This window comes from Dendronephthya gigantea, unplaced genomic scaffold (genome assembly GCF_004324835.1).
Source record: "Dendronephthya gigantea isolate DGI-Jeju-01 unplaced genomic scaffold, DenGig_1.0 000056F, whole genome shotgun sequence".
NCBI classification, from domain to species: Eukaryota; Metazoa; Cnidaria; class Anthozoa; order Malacalcyonacea; family Nephtheidae; genus Dendronephthya; species Dendronephthya gigantea.
The window spans coordinates 16,023-43,762 of record NW_021163066.1 but is presented as its reverse complement, the minus strand read 5'-3'; the positions used below and the strand labels follow the sequence as shown (position 1 = coordinate 43,762).

At 35.1% G+C, this 27,740-nt stretch overlaps 6 protein-coding genes and 1 long non-coding RNA gene across 13 annotated transcripts; 3 read left to right on the top strand and 4 right to left on the bottom strand.

The window, feature by feature from the left end:
• Positions 1-113: 113 nt before the first annotated feature.
• On the top strand, positions 114-25,212 carry LOC114529272 (spermatogenesis-associated protein 5-like protein 1). 6 transcript variants are annotated; one of them, XM_028551024.1, is made up of 11 exons: positions 114-687; positions 920-1,269; positions 1,389-1,611; positions 1,806-2,004; positions 2,089-2,246; positions 2,429-2,638; positions 2,720-2,904; positions 3,136-3,394; positions 3,496-3,990; positions 19,051-19,127; positions 25,128-25,212. In XM_028551024.1, the coding sequence occupies exons 1-9, from the start codon at positions 121-123 to the stop codon at positions 3,640-3,642; spliced, it is 2,298 nt and encodes a 765-aa protein (XP_028406825.1). In that variant the 5' UTR covers positions 114-120; the 3' UTR covers positions 3,643-3,990; positions 19,051-19,127; positions 25,128-25,212. The 6 variants fall into 6 exon arrangements, with proteins under 6 accessions (XP_028406825.1, XP_028406826.1, XP_028406827.1 ...); XM_028551025.1 differs by lacking the exon at positions 25,128-25,212 and adding an exon at positions 21,905-21,924; XM_028551026.1 differs by lacking the exons at positions 19,051-19,127; positions 25,128-25,212 and adding exons at positions 14,056-14,120; positions 14,237-14,357.
• Positions 4,270-5,992, bottom strand: LOC114529286 (disintegrin and metalloproteinase domain-containing protein 10-like). Its single transcript, XM_028551042.1, has 7 exons — positions 5,822-5,992; positions 5,559-5,718; positions 5,324-5,456; positions 5,108-5,208; positions 4,851-5,029; positions 4,543-4,718; positions 4,270-4,453 (listed from the first exon to the last, which is right to left on the bottom strand). Exons 1-7 carry the CDS (start codon positions 5,990-5,992, stop codon positions 4,270-4,272), a joined length of 1,104 nt encoding a protein of 367 aa, XP_028406843.1.
• Positions 9,015-11,549, bottom strand: LOC114529275 (adrenocorticotropic hormone receptor-like). Its single transcript, XM_028551031.1, has one exon. The coding sequence runs from the start codon at positions 11,108-11,110 to the stop codon at positions 10,088-10,090; it is 1,023 nt and encodes a 340-aa protein (XP_028406832.1). The 5' UTR covers positions 11,111-11,549; the 3' UTR covers positions 9,015-10,087.
• LOC114529277 (melanocortin receptor 3-like) lies at positions 15,879-17,205 on the bottom strand. The gene has a single exon (XM_028551034.1). The coding sequence runs from the start codon at positions 17,199-17,201 to the stop codon at positions 16,455-16,457; it is 747 nt and encodes a 248-aa protein (XP_028406835.1). The 5' UTR covers positions 17,202-17,205; the 3' UTR covers positions 15,879-16,454.
• Positions 21,317-23,706, top strand: LOC114529276 (collagen alpha-1(I) chain-like). The gene is made up of 8 exons (XM_028551033.1): positions 21,317-21,991; positions 22,144-22,164; positions 22,256-22,276; positions 22,351-22,374; positions 22,461-22,643; positions 22,797-23,048; positions 23,131-23,319; positions 23,438-23,706. The coding sequence occupies exons 1-8, from the start codon at positions 21,946-21,948 to the stop codon at positions 23,650-23,652; spliced, it is 951 nt and encodes a 316-aa protein (XP_028406834.1). The 5' UTR covers positions 21,317-21,945; the 3' UTR covers positions 23,653-23,706.
• Positions 23,712-25,545, bottom strand: LOC114529274 (phenylalanine--tRNA ligase, mitochondrial-like). 2 transcript variants are annotated; one of them, XM_028551029.1, is made up of 4 exons: positions 24,904-25,545; positions 24,555-24,825; positions 24,221-24,489; positions 23,712-24,009 (listed from the first exon to the last, which is right to left on the bottom strand). In XM_028551029.1, the coding sequence occupies exons 1-4, from the start codon at positions 25,534-25,536 to the stop codon at positions 23,839-23,841; spliced, it is 1,344 nt and encodes a 447-aa protein (XP_028406830.1). In that variant the 5' UTR covers positions 25,537-25,545; the 3' UTR covers positions 23,712-23,838. The 2 variants fall into 2 exon arrangements, with proteins under 2 accessions (XP_028406830.1, XP_028406831.1); XM_028551030.1 differs by having other exon boundaries at positions 24,353-24,489.
• A 1,167-nt stretch (positions 25,546-26,712) lies between these two features.
• Positions 26,713-27,490, top strand: LOC114529278. The gene is made up of 3 exons (XR_003687604.1): positions 26,713-26,852; positions 26,989-27,035; positions 27,185-27,490. It is a non-coding gene; the product is annotated as an uncharacterized LOC114529278 (long non-coding RNA).
• Positions 27,491-27,740: the final 250 nt, after the last annotated feature.

The window sequence follows — 27,740 nt, the reverse complement described above, 5'->3', positions numbered from 1 at the left end:
ATTAGATCACGGATAAAAGTTGATAAAAGTTGTCCACACAAGAAGACCGATATAGCCGATAAAGCATTGAGTATAGTTTATGGTGTATATAGCTCAGTGGCCTGCATGGTGAAATCCAATATGGCCGCAGAAATGGTAAAAGTTTTAGATGGTTTGCAAAATTTAAGAGTATTTCCGTCTGTCTCACAGGCATTTAACTCTGGAAAATGTCATATTAGTGTTCGTGGAATGAAAAAAGTTGGTTTAAAGGTGAATTCGTCAGTCCGCATTAACATTAAATCATGGCAATTCTACTGCAGTGTCTGGCCATGTGCAAGTGTGAATTCCCCAGATTTTATCCAAATTGATACAAGTGTAGTATTTAATACTGATACGTTTCCTGAAGTTGAAAACTTACGTGGATGTTACTTGGACATATTTACAAATATTACTCCTCTTCAAACTTTGGTGGCAAAAGTTGTCGAAGTTGTTGTTTTTGTAAGAAGTGAACAACTAAATATTTCACCTCGGCTTATTTTTGATAAACTCAGAAGAGAATCTCAGGTCAGATGTGTACTACAGGATAAAGTTTTTACAGAACATTGCTGGGTTTATGTGAGAGAATGTCACAATTGTGGGCTGCAATTTACTGAGGAAATTGATAGAATATTTATAAATCATGTTGAATGTTGCAATTACAATTCTGAGGTTGGTCTAATTAATGATTAGTAATAGTGATAAGTAGTATAAATTATGTGAAAATTAGGACTTAGAACTGTGTTACATTTGTTTTTGTATATTATTGAATAACAACTTTCAATTACCTTCATTATCAATTTAAAACTGTATTTGGGCTCATTTGACTTCAGCTGGGCTCTCCCAAAGCTGAAACAAGTGTCATTGATTTTTGAGTGATCAAGTTTCATATACCTTTCTCTAGGAAAATTTTGCAAGCGTGATTTCTGCAGGCACAAAAATTGTTATTAAAAGAATTCAGAGATACCAACCTAAAGTAATAAACAAGAAAGAAATATGTTTATCTGCCTATGGAGATATTGTGACTCAGATGAAAGATACAGTGTTTTTATCACACCAGCAAGAACAGTTGCATGTTGAGGGACCAAGAGGATTCCTATTGTTGGGACCACCAGGGGTTGGCAAATCATCACTTGTTTTGTATCTCTCTGAACTTTGGGAAGCAGAATTGCTGGTTTTGAATGGTGCTGACATCTTTGGTGCTCATATAGGACAGAGTGAGAAAAATTTGAGGAGAATATTTCAAACAGCTAGGTTGGTATCTTCTGTTCGTTTAGTTCCATGCTTTAACCCTCAGCATTTCAAATGTACTTTCCTGCTAGTATATTCATACCTATCATTTCATTCTAATGAACAATTCTTTTGATTTTCAGGGAAACATCAAAGCATGTGACATGTGTGTTATTTATTGATGAGATTGATGTGTTGTGTCCTAGTCGAGGTCAGGGTGATAATGTTGAAAATCGTGTGGCGTCGCAGTTATTGACATTAATTGATGGGATGTTTAATGAGTCCAATGTCATATTAATAGCAGCAACTAACAGGCCTGATTCTCTGGATCCAGCTATTAGACGACCAGGAAGACTTGATAAGGAGGTTTGTGTATATTTAAGTGGCTGTATGTAGACTGATAGATTTGGTCTTTCTGTTTGATATTTTTTTTTGTTAATTGAAATATTGCATGGTAAGATGCTTATATATATATATATACAGCCTAAGCATTGAGTGATTAGCTGTTATATATTATAAATTACATTCAAAGTCCAGTAGTAATTCAACTTTTATTTTAGTTTGTTATAGGTGTACCAAGCTATGAGGAAAGAATGGCAGTGTTAACAAGCTTAACATGCAATCTTAGTTTATCATCAGATGTTCAGCTGGAAATACTTGCTAAACAATGTCTTGGCTATGTTGCAGCTGATCTTACAGCATTGGTACGACAATCCATAATAAATACATTTACAACAACTTCAAAAAACCTTCCTGCAGGTAATTATGTCATAGAAGTGGTGGTTTTTCATTGTCAATACAAGTCAATGTTTGACATTATTTCTTTGCCTTTGTCAAATGTAGATGAAAATACCAGATGTGTAACAATGGCAGATTTTCAGAGATCATTTAGTACAATTGTTCCATCAACATATAGAGGATTGGATGGCATAGTTGAGTCTGATCCTGTGGATTGGCAAGATATTGCAGGCTATGATCAAGTTAAACAAGCTCTTAGACAAGTATTTTTAATATATATTTGCTTTTAATGCATATAATGTTGCTTCTCTGGCATAACAAATTTGAGTTATTTAGTGTTTCAAAGATGCATCAAAACTACATTTGGCAGAATGCATCATTCGTAATTTTCATTTGTAGGGAAAATTATTAATGAAAATTTTAACTGTGTTTTTTGCCTGTATAGGCAGTAGAATGGCCTTTCCTATATCCAGAAGCATTCTCGCGGCTTTCCCTAACTATGCCTCGTGGAATATTGTTGTTTGGACCACCAGGATGTTCGAAGACTATGCTAGTACGTGCAGCAGCAACATCTTGTCATTGTACCTTCATATCCCTAAGTTGTTCCCAGTTGTACTCGCCTTATGTTGGTGATGCTGAACGGATGATAAGAGAAGTAAGTTTTTTAAAAAGTAACTTAAATATTATTTCTAAGTGCTTGGTGAAATTTATGTTTTGATAATTTGATGATTTTTAGGTATTCACTAAAGCGCGTGCTGCGGCTCCATCCATCTTATTTCTGGATGAAGTTGATGTAGTTGTAAGAAAGAGATGTGTGGATGAAAGTGGTGAAGTTCAGGCTAGAGTGTTGTCTACCTTGCTAAATGAAATTGATGGAGTTGGAATATCTAGTAATATTTATGGGACAATGAATCGGAATTAGTGAGTATTCTTGCTATGATGATATTGCATGAATGTTAGTTGACTAAATAAGGAGCTAAAACTAGTTTTAAGGTCAATTCTAGCTAGTACTGGCTCAATCTCAAAAACGCCAGAATGGCTTTACTACAACCCACCTTGAAGGTCCGAATACCATGGTTGCGCTGGCTTTCCGCTCATGGAAACAAAATCTTTTTTTAATATGGATTTATAAAATATTATCTTTTTCCCAAGCAGTGAAACCAACACACAGCAGAAGAATATTTTGTTTGTTGCTGCTACAAACCGTCCAGATGTGTTGGATGAAGCCATCATGAGACCAGGGCGAGTGGATCGTGTTGTATATGTACCTCATCCTGATAGAGAAACAAGGCTGAAAATATTAAAGTTGTATTGTGAAAAGATTCCAATTGCAGAAGATGTTAATCACAATACGATAGCTGACCAAACTCATCTTTTCTCTGGAGCAGATTTGAAAAACTTATGTCGTGAGGTCAGAGATCTGGTTGGAATTTCATTGTAAAATCCACTGGAACTAGTCCTTGTAGAGAAATATTTGCAGGATTTTTATTTCATTCTTTTTGCGCTTTTTAGGCAGCTCTCAATGCTTTACAAGATTTTGGTGTTGAGAAATGTCGTCAAGTTGAGCAGAAACATTTCCTTGCAGCTCTCTCTACCGGCTCACCTTCACTGTTTCTTGAGCAAGTCACATCATATGAAACTATGGCTACGTCTTGGTGAAAATTAAATAAACTGTGGATTGATTTGTGGAATTTATGGCGCTTCTTTGCTGGGTTTAATGGTACTTTATGATGATGGTATAACGTTAATATTGACATATAGTATACTGGAAAAATACTATACTGTATAAACCTATTGGTTATTATTATTGGAATATGGAAATATGGATATATACTATACTGGATGAACTAACTGGTTATTATTATTGGAATATGGAAATATGGATATATACTATACTGGATGAGCTAACTGGTTATTATATTATTGGAATATGGAAATATGGACATATACTATACTGGATGAACTAACTGGTTATAAATATTGGAATATGGAATTCAAACAAGGAAGGTAAGATCAACTTTTTTTTGTTAGATCTATGTATGTTGTTTTAGAGTTTTCCACGCAATATATGCTAAAGATGCTACATACCTTGCAAAATTTGATTGGTTTGAAATAATGTGCACAGAGAAAGCTCGCTAAAATTAAGATACGCACGGGGTTGCCTTTCATAGGTATTACTATAATCGAATGCAATCAGAATTTAAACAATAATTAATGCTATTCTATATGTCCTTAATGGAATAACTCTTGCAAACAATTAATTTAATATCAGTCACAATGTCAAATTTATGATTCTGTTGGTGGATCTGTTTGTAACGTATTGGGATATTCTCTGTATATCGTCTCCAGTCTTTCAAGCTGCACTTCATCTTGCGGTCGAGATCTACGTGTATGCCAGTATCGGTAACTATAGTAACTGCAGAACACAATCTTCACTGTTGTTGCTATGGCAATCAACACAAATACATACCTAAAAGTGAACAGTATGAGGACCATCATTTGTCTCCGATAATATGAATGAAGTAGTTTGAATGTTGAAAAAGCTCGTAGTAACGATACCATTTATTTATCAACCATTTCATGATAACATCAATTGAGTCTTTTTGCTCGTAGAATTTATGCGCATGTTCGGTACATTGACCATCGTCGTCACAATACATATTGTCAGCACATGGAGTTTTTTCCTTGAGAAACAAAGTTCTCCCTGTGAACGACGAGGAAGCGATGCATTCTCCCTGCAGAGAAACCAAAAATCACCTGAAATAACCACTTTCAAGCCTGAGTTCTTAGTTTATCTTTATTTCACTTCATGGTTACTTCCATATCAGGTTTCCTGAGATTTATATCCTCTTTTCTACTGTACATACCATTGTGTTGTTACAACACACATGACATCGGTAATTCAACGTTGTGCATAGACATTGTTTGGTACCGAAATAAGAACATATTGAACCCTGGCATTCTCCGTGTTTGCAGACATTGGAGCCGTTGTTGCAGATGATGTTGTCTGGTTTTTGTGGGGCCTTCACACACGTACCATTCATACCTGGTAAAACAGACTTTGGTTCGTCAAAATGTTAAAATAACTTTTAGAAAGGAGAACTTATTTGTATTTGTAACTTACAATATGATGAAAAGGAACATTCTGTTTCTTCCAGACAAAGCTTCCTTTCGGTGCTGTTGATAAATTCACATTCATTCGTGCAACATGGTCCTGCCTTCGGACTTAAGAATCAACAGTTTATTTAATGATTAGTGATAGTGTGACCTCACTACGGCACGAGTAATAGGCTCGCTGATATTATATTAATTCAATATTAGGAGTGCAAACTTGTGTTACCTGCACTGCGCTGGGAATTGAAGAACGCACGATTCAGAACAACAAGGATCGCGTGATTTACAATTATAATGATCTCCACAGTCACAATCTTCACCTGGTTCAATGATTTCATTGCCACAATATGAAGTACCATCTAGAAATTAATACAGTCAACTTACTATCAACTGTCTACCAATAAGATTTCAATCTAATCGCAGTAATCCTAGCTCTCTGCTGATAGCTCTTCAAGTCTAACCTGTGAAACACTCGTGTGCTCTTGATACCAGTATTCTGTTCATGGTGGTGATGCTACATTGTGAAAATCTATCGTTATTTATATGTCCTGTGTCACTGGCATGTTCAAACATCAAGTAGTTGCCTTCTTTTCCACCTGGTTGACAATGTTTTGGATCATGCTAGAATGAATGTCATAAATATTGGATGTTAATTACTCTCATACTGTCTTATTTAACTCAGTTTAAGGACAATGTTGGATATATTGGAGTGCTGTTGTTACACCTCTGCCCCAAAGCTGTGACCAACTTCATGTGCCATTGTCAACGTTGCTGTTTTATCCCCAACCATTTCACCATGATTAAGAAAGGTTACAATGGCGGTGTTATAGGAAGAATCCCCGTCCCAGGTTTCGCATATTCCTCCTTTTTGCAGGAGACCAGCAAGCCAAGCCATGCCCAAAACTCCTTCTGGAAAATCTCTGTAAGTCAGTAAAACACTGAGACAATAGGATCCGTGATTTTGTTTACTCCAGCGCTTGAGATATTCGATGATGGAAATGTCAACAGGAGATGAAAATGCACCTGAAGAATAGAAACAAGTTGATGTTATGGATGGACACCAGATTTAAATACCGAGGTCGGCAGTCTCGTAATTGAGAATTTTTCTCTCCCTTTTTTGGTTTTCTCCGCTCACTAAAAGAACATCTTTCAGGTTTATCAGACATCGTTCCGGAGATATCTTGGTATTCAGAAGTAAGACAAGCGTCCAGGCATTGATATATCTTTCACCAACCTTCTGATTTCTGATCTTTGTACACGTGTAATGAAGCGATCACCAAACCAATACTTTCTCTTTGATTTTCAAAGAACGTCGTCTTTCGAAAGATCTTATCAACTTCATAAATATGATAGGCCATCTTAGCCAAGGAAGTTGTTACACTTCCCTTACCGATGTGTTTAAAAAACATGCTGTCAGCTGCTAGCATAATTGGACAACTGTTATATGATGTAGAAAAACGCTTGGTTCGCCCTTCTTTTCTTCTGTGATCTTTTGGTGGTGATGGACCATATACATGAGCACATTTCGTATAGTTTTGAATAAGATCTTGCTCTTTGTAAATGATGATAATTTTTTGAGTTTCTTTTTCAATTTGCTCTATGTAGAACGTTTCTTCATCATGAACAAATATTTTCCCAGTGAACACACCATGCGTAAAGTAGCCAGATATATGTGAGGTTTCCCTGTCTGAAATGATAGTAAACCAAATATAAACCGTAATCTTAATATTTAAGGCAAATCCTCAAGCATACCTGTCAGCTTTCCTTCGTAAATAAGATTTTCTGATAACCATTTTATGTCTTCATTATTTTCAGAAACTATTTTAATTTGAACATTGGATTGAAATATTTTGTTGTCGGGCCATAGTATCGCTGAAAAATTTCTGTAATAGAAAGATAATTTAAACGTAATATTTTTGCGCAGCACATGACTGCAATGTAGTTTCTTCGTGAGTTGTTTATTATTTCACGCATCATTTTCTATTACCTTTTGAAAGCATTGAAGTTAAGCAAAAACCTCTCGTTTGAACCAGGATTCCCAAGGACGCGAATGTTAATGTTTGTGGTTTCATAATAATTGACAAAATGCACAAGTGGAGATTCTATAAAGAACAAATGATTTTATAGGCAGAATCACTCTGCATCATCTTCTAGCTTTATCATTGCCAAACTTGATAACTAAGGTGAAACACTTTAATTAAATGAATAGGGTAATGAATGAATATAGGTAATTTCATTACTTTTGATTGTTTTTTCCTACCTGTTGGCTTTGCATCTATAAAGTAAAAATAAAAAAAGTATAATAAAAATAAAACATTTCCAAAATATTTTGGCTTAAAAATAACCATTAATCAACCGACAATCTCATGAAACACATTCATATTTCAACATGTGGATTATAATTATTTCATTTTCAAAAAACAACAACAACGACAAGAGATAGTGACGGCCATATTGCTGACGTCAACCAGTTCCAGTCTCTTATTGAGTTATTGTTAAACGCAAGACATGCTAATCTTACAATATAAATAATTATGTCATGTTTTCTGTGATAATGTGAGCAAACAAGTTCACTAATTTTGATAATTGCCGCAGGCTATGACATTCTTGTATTTCTTCCCGTGTGATTTTTGGCGACCACCGTATATAGCATGCATGCATGTAAAAGTAATCTTGTTTATTTTTTTTTTAAAGTGGGCAGTCTTTTACCTGAATGATATTCTAAAACTGATCTAGTTCAAATATTCACAGATTGAAACAGGCACGTAGTCTGTGTTTACTTCATGAAATTCCGTCAGTTATTTCCTGTTAATTTCCATCTTTAATCTTGCTTTAAAAGTAAATTAAGTTAATTTGATAACGCACGAAGAATTATCTCGTGCGAACATGAACAGTATTTCATGATATTTATTGAACTAATCTATGCTTACTTTTCACCTTAAGAATACAAAACACTCTTATCTTTTGAACAGTAACAAACAGTAAAAACAATTCAACGCACAGATTATTTTTACCAGATGTAGTGAAGTATGGATCGAATTTCGTGCACGAAATATTTGTTTCATAATGTTTTTAAAGCTGTTGCTACTCAATCTTAAAGCATTGGAAAAAAACTGATTTACGTGTAAACTGACCAAATTATACAACGAAATTTCCGTTCTTGTTCCGTTTATCTCCTCCAACCAGATACGTGTAAATTTGAATTTTGGTTTGTTTAGATAATGCATGCTTTATGACATGGCTAGACTGCATTGTTTTAGCCCGATGCTCTGCCAATATTGTGATATTTCGGTATTTTATGGTTGTGAGGTTTATCAGTTATACCAGTGCGGGAGTTTGTCTTTTCGTCTGTTTTCATAATTCATGGTAGTTTGACTATGTTAAGTTTACGTGATACTAAAAACTTGAGGTGTTCAAACGCAAAGAAGTAAAGTTTAGTGAGTTAAATATGTTCTCATTTTCTGTGATGAGTCTGGGAAACACTAGCACCAAGTCACAGTTTATTTCACACCGCTTTTCCTTTTCTTCGAACGATATCGTCACGCAGGATTAAGGCTGATTACAAGCAATTAGGTCGTGTTTGGGTAATCTTAAACTAACATTATGTTTCCTCTTGTAATCTTCACTAAATCCTTTCTAATTGTGTTGATAACGCTGCAAGGCCAATGTCCAACAACAACAGTTTTACTGTGTTTATTTTGTAATGCGATTGTTTCATAGTCACTGTATATTTCGTAATTGAAAGTAGTAGAAATATTTGAGGAACAATTGTTGTTCAACGTTAGTAGTTTTCCAATTCTTTTTGTCTAAGAATTTAACTTATTTTTCTTTCTATAAATTTTCGAACATTTTTATTTGCTTTTTGTCTCTACCTATTTACAATAATACACGTAGCTATATATAGTAAGAAAGCGTTAATTATATTTTTATTAATGAATCTAGGTTTGTGATTATTTACATCTTATACTTTTAATATTAGAAATGCATTAAAAAGTTTAAACATCTGAACAAATGTGACACTTGCATGCATGTGGCCAATCAGGTGTATTTAACTAAAACGGTCATAATACTCGGTTTTACTTGTACGTAAGAGTTTATAATGCTTCATATCTCCCTATATTATCGATATACGTTAATTTACTTTATAAGTGTTCCATTTTAATACCTGCATGCGTGCATCAGACTTGAGAGGTCGTTTAAATCTAGATCAGGTTTTTCTGGCAATTATACCCTATTTGGTTAACTCGAATTCCTTTTGAGGCACAATATTTTAAATTAAAGTCCCATCTATCAATATTTCATCGCCTGAAGGTTTTACATGTGTGTTGGAAAGTCATTTCTTCAATTAAGTTCATCGAACTTTCTCTGTCATTGTGGGTGGTGTTTGTAGGCGTCGCTTCTTTTTACTGCATGTGTTATGAAATGACACTTTTGAAAAAATAATTATTTTCACCTATGTCTTTTCGTGTGGATTTCGTGAAACATAAAACGAGGCAAACTCAAATTTTATCATTTTAGAAACTGAACTCATTTGAACTATCACCATGCAGATACTGTTTATTTTCATAAACGTGAAGAAAAACCCGCCGTATATTAATAAAATATGCTTTTGATTAATGCTATATTGTGTACTTGAAACATGACTATGCATTTCATATAGACATGTCCTCACTAGAAACGAACTTTTTTTAATTAACAGACATATTGTTCTTATTGCCTTGCTTCAGATATTAAATATGTATAGTTAGTTTCGCCAAATATTCATTCGTATCGATCCAAACCCTTTTTACTTTAAGTTTAAACATTTCAATTATAGCAAATTAATTGATAATTTTCACAACAAGAGCGTATATATTTTTAAGCTATATAAAAAGTATATCTTTGTACATGTATGCACTGTTGTTAAATGTTCTTTCAAACATTCGTGTTAACTGACTTTTCGATGTCATATTCTAAAAATTGGGTTTTCATGCAAGAATAATTATCGACTTTATTCAGGTTCATAAATTTTCTTCATTTCAACCTGACCTTCTTCCTCAGTTGGGCATGTTGTACGCAGTGTCTTGGGAGATCCATTTGTGCTACACTTGAAATTTCGATCTTTTCCAAAGCTAAATGTGGCCAAGAATGCTTTGCGATACTTGGGCAGTCTCCAGGCGTACACGACTGGGTCGACTACGAAATTTAGCAATTCGATTGGAAAATAATATGTCGAGAACATCATTGCTGGATGATCAGGTTTATTGAACAAGTCATAACCTAAGATAACCTGATTAGCAATCATGTAAGGAATGACTGTCACAACCAATATTACAGCCAAAGTCACAACAACTATTGTAACTTCGTATTCACGTTTTAGATCCGTGCTTTTCATCGTTGCCATTTTATTACCTGCCTCATTATTGTTATGGCCATTGTAAACTGCGCGATTTTTACTGCTCTGCCAAAGAGAACGAAGTTGCCGGAAAACTTGATAATATTCTATAGCGATACAAATTATTATCACCTCAAATAAGATAGTAAGAAATAGTTGAACTTGATTAATTTTAAAGTTCATTAGTCCGGCGCAGACGATGGCGAAAATCCAGACCGCAATACAATATACTGTGGTTTTCTTCTTTGACATCAACAATGCTGCTTTAAATGGGAACACAATGGCTACCAGGCGTTCTGTTGACATCACAAAGATCGTGAAAAACGATACTTGGACTGTTATCCAAAATATTGTCAGTAAAGTCATGCCTGCTTCTTTACTGAACGTTCCTGGTGTCGAGAGTCGTTCAATGCCCCAAACAATGGAATTCACCCCCGTCACAAAGTCAGCTATGGCTAAATTGAAGATGAAATAAGAACCCAGCGATGCAAAAACTTGTTTAGAATTGAAAGTCATTACAATGAGTAAAGCTCCATTAAAGACAACTGATGCAACTCCAATGACGACAACTAAAGATGGAACAACTTTGTCTGGTTCAATCAACTGACCCGCGTGTGTTGTGTTGTTAATCTCATTCATTGCGGCAGAATATTATTGTTCAGTACACGATTTCTTTTCAATCTCTTTATGCACACAACAGTAATTGTACACTTGCCCTGAGACAAGACAACAGATTGTCGAGTCAAGTTTATTTAGTTAACATGCAGAAATATCACGCTGTTCCTGTTAAATCGAAACGGACGTAAAACACAGCGGTTTATTGCTCTCACGCTATTCCTGTGGTTGCTCTGGACTCTGAACGCGTGCGAAGATATTCTCAACGATAGTTTTTTCTGTGTCCTGTGTCCGATCTGATGATCCAATGTCCTGTGTCTGATCTGATGTGGATATTAAAATTGGGTTTGTCTAGTTCGCTGCTTATATACACGATGATTTCGATTGATAAGGTCTGTGGTATACAACGCAGGTGGATCGCCCATGACAGATATAATAATCACATTGTCATTCACAAACTTCGACAAAAATTGACACTAGATGACGGAATTGTAATGAATTACGGTTTTTCTTTGGTTTCGTATTTCCGATTCACAAGTGGCGTGGCACTTCATTAAGAGAGCCCATGCAGTAATACCGCATGTGTTATTATAAAACGGAACGATAAATCTATAAGATCTGTGCTTGAATTCATCTTACTTCAATATGAGTTGTGGTTATAATTATTAATGCACTTTTACATTTAAGAATGACCTTTTAACATTATCATGTCCGACCTCTTTGTTCGAAATCTTCAATCAAGCCTGGCGATCATTGCATTGTCGGCGACTGTAGTACTGTAATATTGTTCCTGATATACAAGAGTTCAAAGAAGCCCGGTTATACATTCTGCCTTCCTAACATGTTTCTGGACTCCCACTAACTTTATATATGGACACTCGTTTTTATCAATGACAGATGTGGAAACCTTACACAAAATATCATGCAATCCGCATTTTTTATATGTTGTAAATTGTGCTTTAAGACGCACGTCTATACTGTCGTTTAATATAGTATTTCATAATTACTGATATTTGCGAAATGTTTTTGTATTTCAACATATTGAATAGTAAGAGTTCTACATTTTTCCTCGGTTAGAATGGTTGGCCCAAACGGCGCGTGTATATAGTTACATAGGAGAAAATTGAAAGAACATGTTTTAACTGTATATATACGCCGGCACGAATATAATTATCGCGCATGACACTTTTGTGTTTGTGGCCATCATATGAGTTTGCGTGAAAGAGATTGTTGATTTAAGCTTTCTTTATGTGAAATTATTTTTAATGACATTTGTCTACATCTTGGTATAATTGAGGCAAAATTTAGTTTAATGTATGCAAGGCATTCGTGATGCATGTGACTTGAACATACATTCATGGCTGTCATGAATAGCTGTTTTCCTGATGAAGCTAGGGCGGGTCGAATGCATTGTCTTTAGATGATCCCACAAATTTGCTCTAGTTTGTTGAAATTTCTATCTAATGCATTGTACATCATAATTGATTGTATTGAAATACGGGTCATCTTATTCCGGCATAATTCGTTGCAAGCGGAGAGAATTTGAATTTCATCTGTGGCATGCTGTGTGATAGATATGGAAGTGTTAAAGATTCTGTTTCATATTTACCGAAAAGAAACCACAAATCTATAAACTGTGTTAATGTTTGTTCGAGGCTATACATCACACTTAAAACCTTTTAAAGTTGTACTCATGAGTTCTAAAGTGCGTGGTAACTGGTAAATTCACTGCATCGTTATTGAATATCATGTTGTACTCGGTTCTTGTTTCATTTTGCAAATATTTTATTATCAGTTTAAACTTGCATGTCTTTAAATGTGGTCGAGCAACTTAGAATATTGAAGAAAATTCGATCTAATTATAAGAAAGTTGATTCATACACTGTTTTTGTTAAGATTATAGTGGATTGCGAGATTATTATTTTCATTTGAATAAAACAACTTACATGAAACGGAGGCAATTAATATTCGCGACTGGCTTCTACGAACTTGCAGTCTTCTACAACTGTTACTATTTAAAACACAGACCGCAAAAAACCATTGAGTTAAGAGTGCGTTAAGTAACAGCAAATATGCATCAGATATGCTTTGGCAAGATGTACGCGTGAGCCAGTGTGGCGTGCATGCATGGAATGATTTAGAAAAGGAACATTTCAATTCTTTCTAAGTTGTTTTTAAGTTCTAAGTTCGACAAAATAAAATAATTAAATGAAGTCAAGTGCCCTAAGGAATATGATCTTTCAAGTCTTCCTGCATGTGTCAATTACGTTAAAAAGTGAGAAAGAAAGACTGCATAATTATGTTGACCTCTTTCTTTTTACTGCTTTAGTTCATTCATTTTCTTCTGTCTTCTTTCATTACCCTCATTCCTTTTTTCTTCACCTCTCATTCTACCCCTACTTTATCTCTTCGTCTCTCAAACTTGTCCTTCATCCACCCCTACCATTCCCTCTTCATCCTTATCATCCCCACCCTATACGAGACATTGTTTAGATTTTCTGTGGCATGGCGGCGCGATAATGTTATTCCATATAACGTCCGCCTAGCTGTGAAGAGCGTCATATTCAAGTGTGAAAAGGTTTAATTTATAGGATTACAGAGAGGGGATGACAGATCCGTGTCGAGAAATTCCTTTTAAATGAATCGTTATCCTCTTGTGGCTAAATCTTGTTTATATATAGTTTTATTTCTTGCTTAACAACAATAAAATTTAATAAATGAGTTTCTTTGTACTGCGATTATTAGGGGATCAAGGCGTTTTTTGGCTATTATAGCATGCAAATAATTTAAAACAAGATATCTTTTATTTCCCCTACTGAGAGTAAATTAAATATTGACGTTCTATATATTCGTTATTATATTCTGTGTCACGACAACTCAGAATGAGATCTCAGTCCATGCATGTATGTTTTACACTATCATTATTATTAAAGATAACTCGCAATTCTTTTCATCGATTTTCTGTTTAGTTTTCTTGCTGTGTTTTCCATATTCGTGTTGATCGTTGTGATCTCGGCGTTTTGTTGAAATAAAAGTAAATATCCTTTCCACGCCTACCCTTGTTTACAAACCATTCTTTATTTCAATTTTAATTAAAACCAGCAGCTGTTATAACAACTAAGTTTATGAAGTTTTTCATTAATATCTTAGACTGAGTTTTCATGGAGTTGAAGTGGATTTCCGCGCCAAAGAGCTATCATGCAGAGGGCACGTGAATATGTCAACATCCTGCACACAGAACGATAATCTATTTTTTATCCATAAAACGCCATGTTTTAAAAAGCTGTCATCATATTACAATATTTTATTATTTCAGCTATGTAGACAACAAGGTCATTTTAAAAATTTCTTAAATCTCTGATCATTTAGCTTAATTTTATAGCGTGGTTTAGGAATTAGGTGTAATATGCCCTACGAATTAGATTAAGTGCATCTTCTCTCAAAATGCTCTTCTTTTAAAGATAAATTATCGATTTGTTTGCACTTTAAGTTATGTGGCATTTAAAAAAAAGTCTACTTCACTGACCACTCAAGATACTTCTTGCATGCTCGGATATAGTACATCTTTCATATGCAGTTAAGGTTTTTATTTTGTATTTTTCTTTTAACTATTTTTCCACATGAATTTCCACATGAGATTAAAGATCATATAATGGAACATACAAGTTTATTTCATGCAATTCCTATCAGTTGGAAGAAAGTTTTTAACACAATAGGGTATCAAATGTGCGTGCATTGAAAGTGCTTATCTTCGTTCGGGTCTTTCTAATGTACGTTTAACTAAAAACCATCAACTTATCGCGGTCTGTATCAACGTCTGTTCCATTAATTTTTGTGCTTATCTTATTTTGATTATTTGTTTTTATGAGAAGCATTTGTCACCTGAACATCTTTAAGGTCTTATCGTGCAAATGAACATTTGCCATGTTTGCATAAAATTTCTACTCGTTCCTGCATTAAACTTCTGTGCGATTATACACTGTACATTTAATAACTTGATCCGTTATTCGTACATGTCCTATAGTCTTTAAAACACGAGCACGTCTCTTACAGTCCGCCAACCTTTTTTTACATTGAGACGATACTTGTTACGGTAATCACCAAATGATATCCACCTCGGCTTAAATTTCTCCTGAGCAACCTGTGATAATACTTTGTAAGATAAGAAAGTTCTGCATGGTTGAAATGATCACGAATGCTTGTCATTTGTCATATTTCTTAGAACTTAGTTCGTCAGGTTTTCCAATTAGGTTGAATAGGATGTGATCGAAAGTACCATACGGTGCAATTTTTCTTGCAACTTCAAATGCAATTCTACTTTTGAGAGATGTATGTTTGGGAACAACGAAACTTTTGTGTTTCTTAAGGTCTGTTCACACGATCCAATTTTGTTCGATCCAATTTACTTTTGATGGATGTTTTATAATCTGTTGTCTTGTAATGTATATCAGCCGCAAATCCACTGAAGCCAATGTACTACTGCTTCACCAATAGCCGACTATATTTCATACGTCAAAAGTGAATTGGACCTTTACACTTCATGCACTTTTCGTCTGCAAGACTCTTTACTAATTTACATCTCTTAGAAGTAGCATTACAAGTTGCACCGTGTAACATGGCCTTTAAGACGAAATATTCCTTCATCGGCTCAATCATTCGCCCAACTCACCTTCTCATTTATGTTTAAAGTTAACACTGGAATTTTTTCCCAAATCCATTTTAAGAAAATATAACCTTTTTCAGAGCGAGACACTGTCATTATTTTATGTTCATGAATGATGATACAAAGGTGTTTCCTGAAGTAATGATGGACCTTCGTTATGCGTAACGAATGGTTGAAATGCCGATCACCAACTTATAATCACTGGTTTCCTATTGTCCTTTAATATGCACTCATTCAGGTATCTTCAACACCTCTTAATTTGAGAGAAAATTTTATCACATTAGTCTGTTTAAGCTCTAAGCGACAGTTGTAGTAATGAATATTATTGATTTGCACGTTTTTGCCATCGAAGCTGATTGATAGAAAAGATGCATTGAAGAGGCAGTTATAACGTCCTATTATATATCTGCATGCATGGTTAATGTTCAACACATTCTTTTAAACCGTTATGTAACCCCCGACCCCGTTAAGACGAACTAAACCTTTTACCATTTGTGCTTCTAAACTGGTCCTGGCGTTCATGACATTGCTCCAAGGCTAATAATAGTTACAATGAAATGTAAGGTATTCAGGGTCAAGGTTATAGTAATGAAATAATTCTTCAATAATGTACGTTCGTTAATTTTTATGTTGTTGGTTTTTCATTTGTGTGCTATGATCGAGAGTTGTCACAAACGACGGTCCCAGCAATAAAGTTTCTGTTTATTAATTTCTGTTATCATTTCTGCATCCTCGTAGTGTTTGAAAAATTGCAAGACGATATTTCGGTAAACGAAGAGCGTAAACAATCGGATTTACTACAAAATTCATCAGTTCAACTGGAAAGAAGTAATGCAGAAACAGTTTAAGATGTGGGTTATCTTTTGTGCTAATACTAATCTGTCCTGCTATCATGTATGGTAACACTGTCACTATAAGAATCACTGTTAGCGCAGCAACGACTGTCGTTAATTGATACTCTCGTTTTAAGTCGCTGTTGCCTTGGTTACCGCTTAATTGCAAAGGCAGACAATCACGACGCTCCCCCAGTTTAATGAAGATTTTGCAGTATAGGAAACATGTGACTAAGATTGTTATTTCAAAGAACAATGCAATGAATAGTTGGGTTTTCTCTTTATAATAAGCCATACAAATTCCACTGACTCCAGATAACACCCAAGCCACGATACAACCGAGTATTGTTCTGGTTTTACTTAGGAAAATATTTGCTTTGAACGGGTAAATTATTGCAATATATCTTTCTAAACTCATGATGAAGATAGTGAGGAATGAAGCTTGAATACTTGTCCAAAGTATTGAGAAAGATGCATTCTGACCAGATCTAGGAAGCAAAAATGATCTTTTCATTCCCCAGACGGAGGAATTAAGGCCAGTTAGAAGATCAGCAATAGCGACGTTTGCAACGAGATATGCGCCATTTGATGTGAAGATCTTGCTGGCGTTGAGCATCATTGATAAAAGAAGCAAACCATTTAACATCACTGCCATTACACCAATTATTATAGTCAGTATATCGTATGGAGTGTAAGAAAGAGTCTTTGTTGAGTTGAAGGACAATATATTGTTTATTGTGCTGACATTCTGTGTTGGAGGAATCATCTTCGTTTTATTTGCTGATCAGTTGTTTCATTCTTTTTCTAATTTTTAATCTTTTCCTTTATTGTTGTATGAACCATTGTCGTTTTTCACGTCTAGGATTGTGCATCCATCGATAATTCTTTTCGCTATACATAAACCGTTATAAGAGGCAGGAAAATGAATAATACTAGCTTACTATGTTAAACCCAAATATGAGCCTGAATAAACTGTTATCAATATCAAAGTTTTTCCAGCTGTATCATGATTAGGGCAATATTTTCATTTTACATTCTCTACTGAAACTAACGTGCACAACTTTGAATATTAAAGTTGACACTAATGTAGCATCATATATTTTTAATGGCAATCAATTTAAATGTTAATATATTTCACCGACTTAAATTTTTTTACAATTTGCACGTTTGGAAAGTGATGGACGACCTGTGCTGTAAAAAGCTGAGCTAAATGAGTAAATTGACATCTCTGAATAATAGACTTTCTTGATTGTTTCAGTCTCTTGTTAATCAGCTCGTTTTAATGTGTCATTTCACTGAGCTGCTGAGTATATTGTGTGACTCTTTCTTTAGTTTAGGTGAGGCAATGTTGCGTATTATTATACAATTTACAAGACTATTTAAAGCATCGTTGTGTTTCACTGATAGATTTTTTTAACCTGGGTTTTATCATTATAGACCACGCGGTCTAATGTCTGGACTATCAAACTCACGCAGTTTTGTCGGCTTCTCTGCTTTGATTGAAGTCACTCGAAAACTAATTTTCACTCAATTTAGAAGGAATGAAATCATAAAAATAATGCATTTTAAATTGCTTCTTATTTGAATGCCAGAAAAAAAGGATTCACCTGCCGTAAATCGACTGCTTTTTCCGACAATTTATTGATGATATAGAAATTGATACGAAATTCAGATCGTCATGATTTTTATCAAGATTTTGTCTTCATGACTTTGATAAAAAGCTCGCCACAAGCATGCAAACTGGTTTGCTTTCAGATTTTGAACATTGAATATATTTGCAGATATTTTAAAATGGAATATAGCGTTGCTTATTGTAAGTGACATCTGCCTTCAGATTTAATTACATGCATATTTTAAACAAGCCTCGATCTCATTTGCTTTTTTTCCTGACCCTTTTTATTTTATTTGCGCCCAACATATATATACATATACTGTACTTTCTAAACGATGTTTAATCAAAATAGAGAGTTTTCAAAATGGTATAGAAATTATACATTGTTAAATGGGAGAATTTTTATTATATATTTGTCTGTTTTGGAATTAAACGTGTCGTCTAATACTAAGTAATAGGAATAAATGACATATTTGAGTTATTGTTTCAAAATAATGCCGGGTTTTACGTGTAAAAGATTTATGCGTGTTCGTGATTGACACATACGTGTAAAGACTGTGAATAGTTGTGTAGTTTTAATTAGGTAAAGGCAATTGCAGATTTTGTGCCACAATATTGGAGGCAGGAAACATGTTTTGGCGCGTTATAAAATTTCACTAATAAGGAATGGGCGGGAAAATGAATAATGTGACGGACTCCACCCTTCAGTTTTTCGACATTTTTTTTAAAAATGCGCCCCAAATTTGAAATCAGGCTCTGTGGTGAACTCCCTAAAACACTTGTTTGCGTGTCAAAATCGTATCATATTTAATACTTAAGTGATATCAGAAGTTAAATTTCGACTATTTCTTTCTAGGTCCACTCTTAAGAAGACGAACCTCAGTGGCTCAGAAATTAACCTGTATATAAATGTGGATTTTTACTGACTTCGAGGTAAGAAATGCTGCTTAACTTATTTTATGTTTTGATGATATTACCGGGTGTATTTCACTGGGTGTTAAACAAACACGATATTCATTACACGACGTCAAATTAGTTGCAGTTTGTAAGTGTTTTTTTCTCCCAGTTGCGTCAATTATTTCCGGTGGAACGTCGTACAAATGAATAGCTTTAGAAATATTTGATGCTCTCGCCAGTAATTTCAATACGTATAAATCTTTGTCACTCACAGCTGAAAACAACTGCTCCGAACAGCAATACTATTTATGACTTCCTAGATTTTCTATTTTAATATTGACTACACTTTATATGGATCTCTTAAGGCCATATTGATCTATAACAATGCACATTTTTTAAACGATAAGTGCGTCACTTGGAGACGTGGTATATGACGTGGTATTGTTCAAGAACATGTACCACCTCTGCATGATCTAACCATGCTTAACTCAGTCAACTGGGAGCGAACACAGAAGAGACTTAACTCTACTCATATGAGTTCTGTACAACATCAGATCACTTTAAGATAGCTCTCATTCAAGAACATGTACCACCTCTGCATGATCTAACCGTGCTTAACTCAGTCAACTGAGAGAGAACGCAAGAGAGACTTAACTCTACTCACATGAGTTCTGTACAACATCAGATCACTTTAAGGTAGCTCTCATTCAAGAACATGTTCCACCTCTGCATGATCTAACCATGCTTAACTCAGTCAACTGAGAGAGAACGCAAGAGAGACTTAACTCTACTCACATGAGTTCTGTACAACATCAGATCACTTTAAGGTAGCTCTCATTCAAGAACATGCATGTGGTACATTTACCCGTTGATCAAACTCTGTTTTTTTTCTTGCATAAAAATAAGAAGGACAGACTCAAAACCGAGCGTGGAAACGCTATATTTTCTGAAAATCTGCCGTATAGAAATACAACCATTCAAATCTGGTCAGTAAGATATAAGTTATAACTCCACCTTGGGCGAAAAGTGGTTTGTCTCTGCTGAACGAATCTCAAACGACTGGTTGCTTTGTTCTACGGCTGTAATATTTCCGTGCCTTCCACATCTTATACATTTTTACTATTTTACATAGAATGATAGGTTGTAGCATTACTTGTGTATTTTAAGGTTAGGATAAGATATTGGGTGCCAAATCTCTTGGGATATAAATATAGCAGAATATCGTTGACATTGCATGGGTCACACCAATACATTTACCATACCAGCATCCGAGTTTATTTAACAAAGATTATTGGCACATACTTTAGCGATCGTAAACAAGTTTTTATGCTGATTTAAGACTCTTTAACAATTAACATATGTGCCGAAAATCGTATGACACGGCTGGAACGTGACTGAAAATTGAGCTACAGCTAGTCAGGGCTTTTTACTTATAAGAACATGTTTCTGGAAGTTATTTGCAGCGACTGAATAAAAACGAAATGAAGAATCCCAGATAAATATTTTTATTATATATAGTTTTGAATCAAAATAAAATATCCACAAATACACATGACCTTCAGGCTTCGTGAGAGAAGTTGGAAGCTTGCCGGCCCCGACGAGAGCCTCTTTATTCTATATATTATTGCGATATTGCTTGCTCTGCCTTTTTACTTGTTTTATTTATTAAAGTATGATTAATGTAATAATGCGCGATCATTTGGGAGCAAACCTGTCATGCATTACATAAAAGGGAGAAATATTTCTAAATTGGTGAATATATAGCTACATTTAAGCAAAGCCGTATACAAGAAAAATGTTTGTCACTTTGTCATTAACCCACTTCCTTCCCGGGCTTAATTTTTCTGTTTTAAGATGCATACATGCATGCATCAGGCTCGTGCATTACACGTGCATGTATATGATTCGGTCCAATACTTGGAAAAATGACAATTATAAGGTGGTAAAAATATTCCTATATATAAGTATTTTCATATTATGACTTTTTTCCGAGCAAAATTCAGTGGTAACAGATGTAATTGTTTTGGTTTTTTATTCCAATATACAAACCTTGTGTTATGGTACGAAAAGTAAAATATATATATATATATATATATATATATATAATTATATATATATATATATATATATATAATAGTAATAGTAAATAGTATAGCACGCGGTAATTCACTTGTTTCGGAATTTAAGTATTTCTGCAGCTTTTAAAGCCATTGTGATTAGTTTTTCTCTGAGAAAAAATATTCATACCTGCAAGAGCACATCTAAATTAGTTTCATGAACTTTTGATAATAATTTTAAACGAATCTTATAGAGGTGTTATAAAATAGGAATTAACCCAAGTTTGGGGGCTTTTTATCTTCGGATATCATACAGTTGTAATTTAACCAAACACTCATGCATTTTTTGAGATATTGTTCATGCATGTAAGAATATTTGTGAATACACCCAGTTTTTATGAAAGTGTTTGTATACTATGCCAATAAGTTCTTTATGATTTGAAATCACGTTTTAGAACAGAAACGAGCATGGTAAAAATAATTAAAAAACATCTATATACGAGTACCACAGGCCTGTTTTACAAGTCGTTGATAAGTTACAAGTTGTTTTAAATGATATTGATTTGTGCAATACTAATCGTGTATTGCATGGTTAGAAAAGGGGGTTAAGTACCTCCCACACTTCACTTCCCAAAAAATAACACGTATTGCTCTTCCTTCCTTCTCCTTTCTTTCATAAATGCTTTTTAAACACTACAGTTTCCAAGTAACACATTTTCACTGATAAAATTTCCCAAACGTGCACTGTATATAAAGGGCGAGCAAGCTTTGATGAGACAATTCAGACAAACCAAGCCATGAAGTCTACAATTATTTTTTTGGTCGCACTGGTTGCGCTATCGTGTAAGTATTGACATTTTTTCTTTATTAATTATTATCACATATTTCGTTGATTTTCACCAGTATCTGTTCATTCAGAATACAGCCAATGTCTCACTTTTTGGGTTTATAAGAATTTTTATTCTCAAATTCACTGTCATATATTTTTCTTTCAGATTCTTCACCACTTCACGGAGGTATGTTGCTCTTCATCATTCATTCAACTCTAAATGTTGCTTGGCTTTTTTTAATTGTAATTTGTAATTCTTTTTTCTTTTTTTTCGGCAGATGAAGGATTAGCGAAAGAAGGTAAGATGAGATATTCAAAACCCTCGTTCTCGGGTTTTTGTTTTGTATCTTACGTCTTATTGTTTTTCTTTTAGATGAATTATCCTACGAACAACAAGGTGAGAATAGCAAAATTTTACATTCATAAAGTCCTTGAGGAACATTTTTTTGAAATGTCGACGTAATATTATCCTTGCTCTGACAGATTATAAAGCGTACTACAAAGGACCCCCTGGTCCTAAAGGCATGAAAGGAGATCAAGGCGAGAAAGGAGATCAAGGGAGGAAAGGACCAGTTGGTCCTAAGGGACAACCAGGTCCTCCTGGACCACCGGGTCCGAAGGGAGATAAAGGTTATCCGGGTCCACGGGGTCCAGAGGGACCTCAAGGTAAGAATTCAATGTTAGATTGTAAATAACGTAAATTATTTTTGATTGTAAACTATTTGAGCTGTTTTGAAACAAATCATAGAACAATCTTAATTCTCATGCAAAAGACGACCTCCTGTGAACACCCATTTAAACCCTTGTCTTCCTGTTTAGGCCCTCCTGGTCCTAAAGGCGATCACGGTGAAAAAGGTGCTCCAGGTATGAAAGGTCCCCCAGGCCCAGATGGTCCAACTGGACCTTCAGGTCCACCAGGTAAAGATGGAGAACCAGGTGAGCCTGGAAAAGATGGAGAACCAGGACCACCAGGTCCAACTGGAGATAAGGGCGATAAGGGAATGAAAGGTGACAAGGGTAGCCCTGGTGAAGATGGTGATCCAGGACCACCAGGACCCAAGGGAGACCAAGGTAAATTCAATTTTTTTCTGTTTTTCTATCGTATCGTTGCTGCTCATGATATGTACCATTAAGATTTGTTTTCAACTCACAGGTGATCCAGGGCCGCCTGGTCCTCCAGGTCAACCTGGCAAAGATGGACGTCCAGGACAAAAAGGAGATCAAGGACCACCTGGACCTCCAGGCCCTCGAGGACCTCAGGGAAATGAAGGACCACCAGGACCACGTGGGCCTAAGGGAATGACTGGACCACCAGGACCACCTGGTCCACCAGGACCTCGTGGTAAGTATGATGAAGTTATTTACCGAAAGTTTTTTCTACCTTGAGCCCTTATTTTGATACATTTAATTGAACTAATGTAATGGACATTGTTTTATATGGAAAAATAATTGTTTTCTAGGTCCACCAGGACCACGGGGACCACCTGGACTGTCAAACTGTAGACTTGTGACAGGAGCTGGCTCACAATTGCAATGCAAGTCCAATGAAGTTGGTTTAGGTTGTAACAGTTCTTGTGGTAAGGTCTGGCGCTCTGATGTCAGAACATGCAAACACAAATGCTATGGTGCTTACATTCGAACCCAGATGATCTGCTGCCGTGTTGGAGGATATTAAACAAACAATATGTTCTTTATGAGTTCATTTTGTTAAGATATTATGATTGAAATAAATGCTATGAAAAAATAACTTCTGTATATTCAGCTATGGATTTATCACTACCAACTACACAGTTCTGTGAGGATGTAGAAAATAAAAAGAAAGCACAGGTAATGGAGGAATATGCTGTGTCCATCATTATTATTAGCCTCTTAATTCAATCCCTAGTTTAGCATGTAGTTCTTTGCGTAAAAAATCCTGAATTTCATTCACTTCTTCATCCCGAAAAGTTTTCTCCATGGAACGGTATGTGATTCGATAACAATGACTCAATCGTTCTGTCCTGGGATGTACAAACTCATCTATCAATTCAACCTTGAATAAAATATTGAGGTTGATAGAATGTAAGTTTTCAATAACTTTTCAAGAGATGTGTGTTTGTTAGGGAATAATTCTAACAATTTTGTTGGTCTGGGGAGTAAAAAAATAGTTGAGCAAGCACTCCTGTCAGAAAAGTGAAAAGGATTCAAGGGACTGCTGTGGCTTCTTAAAGTATAACTGTTATGTATTATTTTTTAAATATAACCTTTTCAACAATATCTCCTGCAGTGGATCGTACAATTTCATAGAAATTGTTTGCTGTGTATTTCTCAGAAACCCAGAAAGACACATCTTTATATGTTGGTGGATATTTACTGAATGGCTTGAATTGTACAACCTTGTTTTCTCGAAATTGAGACAAAAATCTTTCATCTTTACTCCAAAATAGGCGAATATCTGGGATTTGAAATAATTTCATAGCAAGGCGTTCCAGGCCAATGCCAAATGCCCAGCCAATTTTGTTTTCTGCACCAGCTGAAACATCAAATTGTTATATATTAGAAACAATCCTGGAAAATAATTGAATGATATTCACTCACCATTTTTCAATATATCATGTTGTAAAATGCCACATCCTAACAGTTCCATCCAATCATTCTCAACCCTGATCTCCATTTCCCATGATGGATGTGTGAAGGGAAAGTATGCTTCAACCCAACGAGTCTTTACTTTCTCCTTACATAAATGCTCAACAAGATTGGTTAGCGTTTCCTTAAGGTTGTTTTCAACCAATTTAACAGCCTCTTTGGTGTGCACTGCTTGACATTCAGGTGTTGCCTTCTTATCATGACTGAATATATTTACAGGCTCCTTAAAAATACAATAATATTGGATATAAAGTGTATATTTTGTCAGTCTTTATTTACAGTCTCTGCTACAGATACTAACTTGATTATTTTGGAAGAGTTCATGCTTAACAAAAACTCTAACACCTTCCATTTGATGAAATACTGGATAGTGACTTTTGTCAATTTCATCACGACGATATACATCTCCTGTTAAAATCCATGCATCAAGGCCCATCTTAAGTAAATCTTGTTCATGTGCCGTAGTATGGGCGCGTAATAATATGTCTTTATTGATATAATAATTGTCATTTTTTGATCTTGCAGTATGGTCTGATGGTACCAGTAAACTATCAAAGTTCTGATACGTGGTAACCACAGGACTGACATCATCAATCATTGTGAATACAGGTGAGCCCCAACGGGTACGATGTGTGGCATACATATATTTGTGTATCTTATCCTTTAAAATCTTCAATGGATGGTCAGTTAAATTATGTAGTTTTCTATCAACTTTTGTTAAAATACTTGGTGTGATATTAGTCATTTCATCAGCACGGTACGACTGTCCCAGTACAATAATTTCATTGTTTACACGATTGAAACTAGTACTCGAAATGGTCGACAAATATTTGTAAGCATTGATTTTGCCGTAAATAAATTCAAATCCTCTAAAATATCTCAAACAATTCTTTTGTACAACTAAATAGCGCGATTTCTGCAGCACCGACACCATTTTGAATCAGCCAACACTAAACACAGCTATCGCAAAGCATGCTTGGAAAACAGGAAAACCAGTGGTTCTGGAATAGATTTATTTATAAACGAGGTTGTACGTCTTTATACTCAAAATTTAGAGGCTGAAAGATGGTGAAATCTTGTAAATAATGTGGTAAAATCAAGGGGAAGTGTAGGAACACTTGGCCTCAGTGTGACCGTATATGTAACTTTTAACTACAAGACATCTATTTAGAGATTTTAGACTGCCACCACTTGGTATAAATTTGGTGAATAAATCAGGTGGAGTACTGTTATCCAACCCTGGTCAATAAATCAAATGACATGTGTGAATTTCGTCAAAGTGTACATTTTTACTTCAAATAAAAACCATTCCAGACATGAACAGCCCTTCTTTCAAAAGACCTAGCAAGCTGGTTTTAAGGCGCCAGACACTCGCCTTCACACCTTTGCCACAGGGGAAGAAGTTTGGTTGGAAATTGGGCGACTTTTTGTGACATTTCTTGGATGTGAAACTCCTCAGTTTTTCACACCAACCCCAGTCTGTTCGAACCCTTTTACCCCCCCAAACTAATTTTTATTTCATGCAATAAAAATATATATCTAAATTAACATTATATACTTAAGCTGTGAGTTTCTTAAGATTATCCTCAGAATATACACGACAGGCAGCATCACTGGGAATTACTGGCATTGGCAACCCTTTCTCTTCCTGTGGGTCTAGTACGGCTTCTGTGACTAGGATTTTTTTGAAATCTCACAAAAATAGCTGAACTTCATTTCTCCTACATCTAATTTGGAGGAGATAGACTGAAAAGAACTTCACAGCAAATCAATTTCCACAATAGAACACTGTTCGACAGTTGTATCAAACCAGAAGGCAAGTTTGTTTCTACTGTTACTTGTTCATCATGTAAATTAATGTTGAAAGATTCAACTCCTGTAATAATGGGATACATTGCTGATGCCTATCATAGTTTGTCTGTCAAATATATATTAATACCTTTTGCTGACTCTAGTGCTGTCTGAATGCTCGAGACACAACTTTGGCAAGTCATCTGAACAGCAAACTCCATCTTAAGACAAAACAAGCACTAATTTAGCTATGGGAGTGTTGAAATTTCTGAAATGACCCCCAGCACCTCACCTTCTGTTTTTGTTTTTCTATAGATGTTGAGTTATTAGAAGCTTGTAAACAAGAGTTCCATCGCCGTCTTAAGGTTTATCATCAGTGGCAAAATAAAAATAAGGCATCGAAGTCGACGGGTCAAAGTGCTGGTGATCAAAGAGCACCTCAAGAGGTCGTGGAAAAAGGTTGGGAAATAGTTAATATCAACATTATATGCTTTTATTCTAACAAGATGATTTATTTTATCAGTTCTGAACTGTTGTTACTACAGGAGGAAACCTAAACTAAACTAACTTTATTTATTCTGGATAACTCATTTAGGAAATCCAGCATTGAAGAAATCAAAGGAAAATATTTTATATCTTCAGGTAAACATTGTTGGTAACCAAGGATGCATGTGACAAGACTTCCCTTATTGATACATTCAATGCTGGTAAATTTCCATCAATTTCCTCTGTGTCTTGTTACTCTTGAGTCTTGTTACAAGCTAATGGCTGTGAATAATATTCCTGTTTAGTTTATGATATAATTGCGGTAGAAGATTATGAAGATGTTAAGACAAGATCTTTAATGTAATGTTATTCAGTTGAGTCAAAAGAAAGTTTTGAAAGTCTTTCCACTGTATGGTGGCCAGAGATCAGTGCTGCTCGCATAAGGAAACCATTTTAATTTGTTGGACTAAAAAAGGAGCTTCGTCCTGGCAAACAAACGCATGAACTGAGTAGGTGAAAGCTAATGAAGGTAAAAAACTTGCAAAATATATTGGTGCAGGTTTTTAAGAGTGCTCATCAGTTACTAATGAAGGAAACAATGAGATTTTTGAAATGGCAGTAAACAAGTGCAAGATTGTAGTAAAAATTAAAAAAGAAAGGGGAACTCAAAGATCAAGCTTGGGTGTATATCTGTTGTTACAAGACAAACTAATGAAGTACTTGAAATTTAAATCATTATATATTTCAAGTTTGCCCTGAATACCTGAGATGTTTGGAATGACACTGGAAAAGGATACAATTTTTTTAGTTAGGTGTGCAATTTTCCACGGGCAGAGAGGGTCGGCTGACGGCTATTTTCCA

What these genes read in the sequence shown, in the direction of transcription:
- LOC114529286 (XM_028551042.1), bottom strand. Translation starts at nt 5,992, where the DNA reads ATGGCTTGGCTTGCTGGTCTCCTGCAAAAAGGAGGAATATGCGAAACC. An exon ending in AGCACACGAGTGTTTCACAG is followed by an intron (nt 5,457 to 5,558) that starts GTTAGACTTGAA and finishes ATTAATTTCTAG; the next exon opens with ATGGTACTTCATATTGTGGC. An exon ending in TGTGTTGTAACAACACAATG is followed by an intron (nt 4,719 to 4,850) that starts GTATGTACAGTA and finishes GTTTCTCTGCAG; the next exon opens with GGAGAATGCATCGCTTCCTC.
- LOC114529274 (XM_028551029.1), bottom strand. Translation starts at nt 25,536, where the DNA reads ATGGTGTCGGTGCTGCAGAAATCGCGCTATTTAGTTGTACAAAAGAAT. An exon ending in ACATGATATATTGAAAAATG is followed by an intron (nt 24,490 to 24,554) that starts GTGAGTGAATAT and finishes TTGATGTTTCAG; the next exon opens with CTGGTGCAGAAAACAAAATT. An exon ending in CAGGAGATATTGTTGAAAAG is followed by an intron (nt 24,010 to 24,220) that starts GTTATATTTAAA and finishes ATTTTATTCAAG; the next exon opens with GTTGAATTGATAGATGAGTT.
- LOC114529276 (XM_028551033.1), top strand. Translation starts at nt 21,946, where the DNA reads ATGAAGTCTACAATTATTTTTTTGGTCGCACTGGTTGCGCTATCGT. An exon ending in CGCACTGGTTGCGCTATCGT is followed by an intron (nt 21,992 to 22,143) that starts GTAAGTATTGAC and finishes TTTTTCTTTCAG; the next exon opens with ATTCTTCACCACTTCACGGA. An exon ending in TTCTTCACCACTTCACGGAG is followed by an intron (nt 22,165 to 22,255) that starts GTATGTTGCTCT and finishes TTTTTTCGGCAG; the next exon opens with ATGAAGGATTAGCGAAAGAA.
- LOC114529275 (XM_028551031.1), bottom strand. Translation starts at nt 11,110, where the DNA reads ATGAATGAGATTAACAACACAACACACGCGGGTCAGTTGATTGAACCA.
- LOC114529277 (XM_028551034.1), bottom strand. Translation starts at nt 17,201, where the DNA reads ATGATGCTCAACGCCAGCAAGATCTTCACATCAAATGGCGCATATCTC.
- LOC114529272 (XM_028551024.1), top strand. Translation starts at nt 121, where the DNA reads ATGGCCGCAGAAATGGTAAAAGTTTTAGATGGTTTGCAAAATTTAAGA. An exon ending in TTAAACAAGCTCTTAGACAA is followed by an intron (nt 2,247 to 2,428) that starts GTATTTTTAATA and finishes TTGCCTGTATAG; the next exon opens with GCAGTAGAATGGCCTTTCCT. An exon ending in GGGACAATGAATCGGAATTA is followed by an intron (nt 2,905 to 3,135) that starts GTGAGTATTCTT and finishes CTTTTTCCCAAG; the next exon opens with CAGTGAAACCAACACACAGC.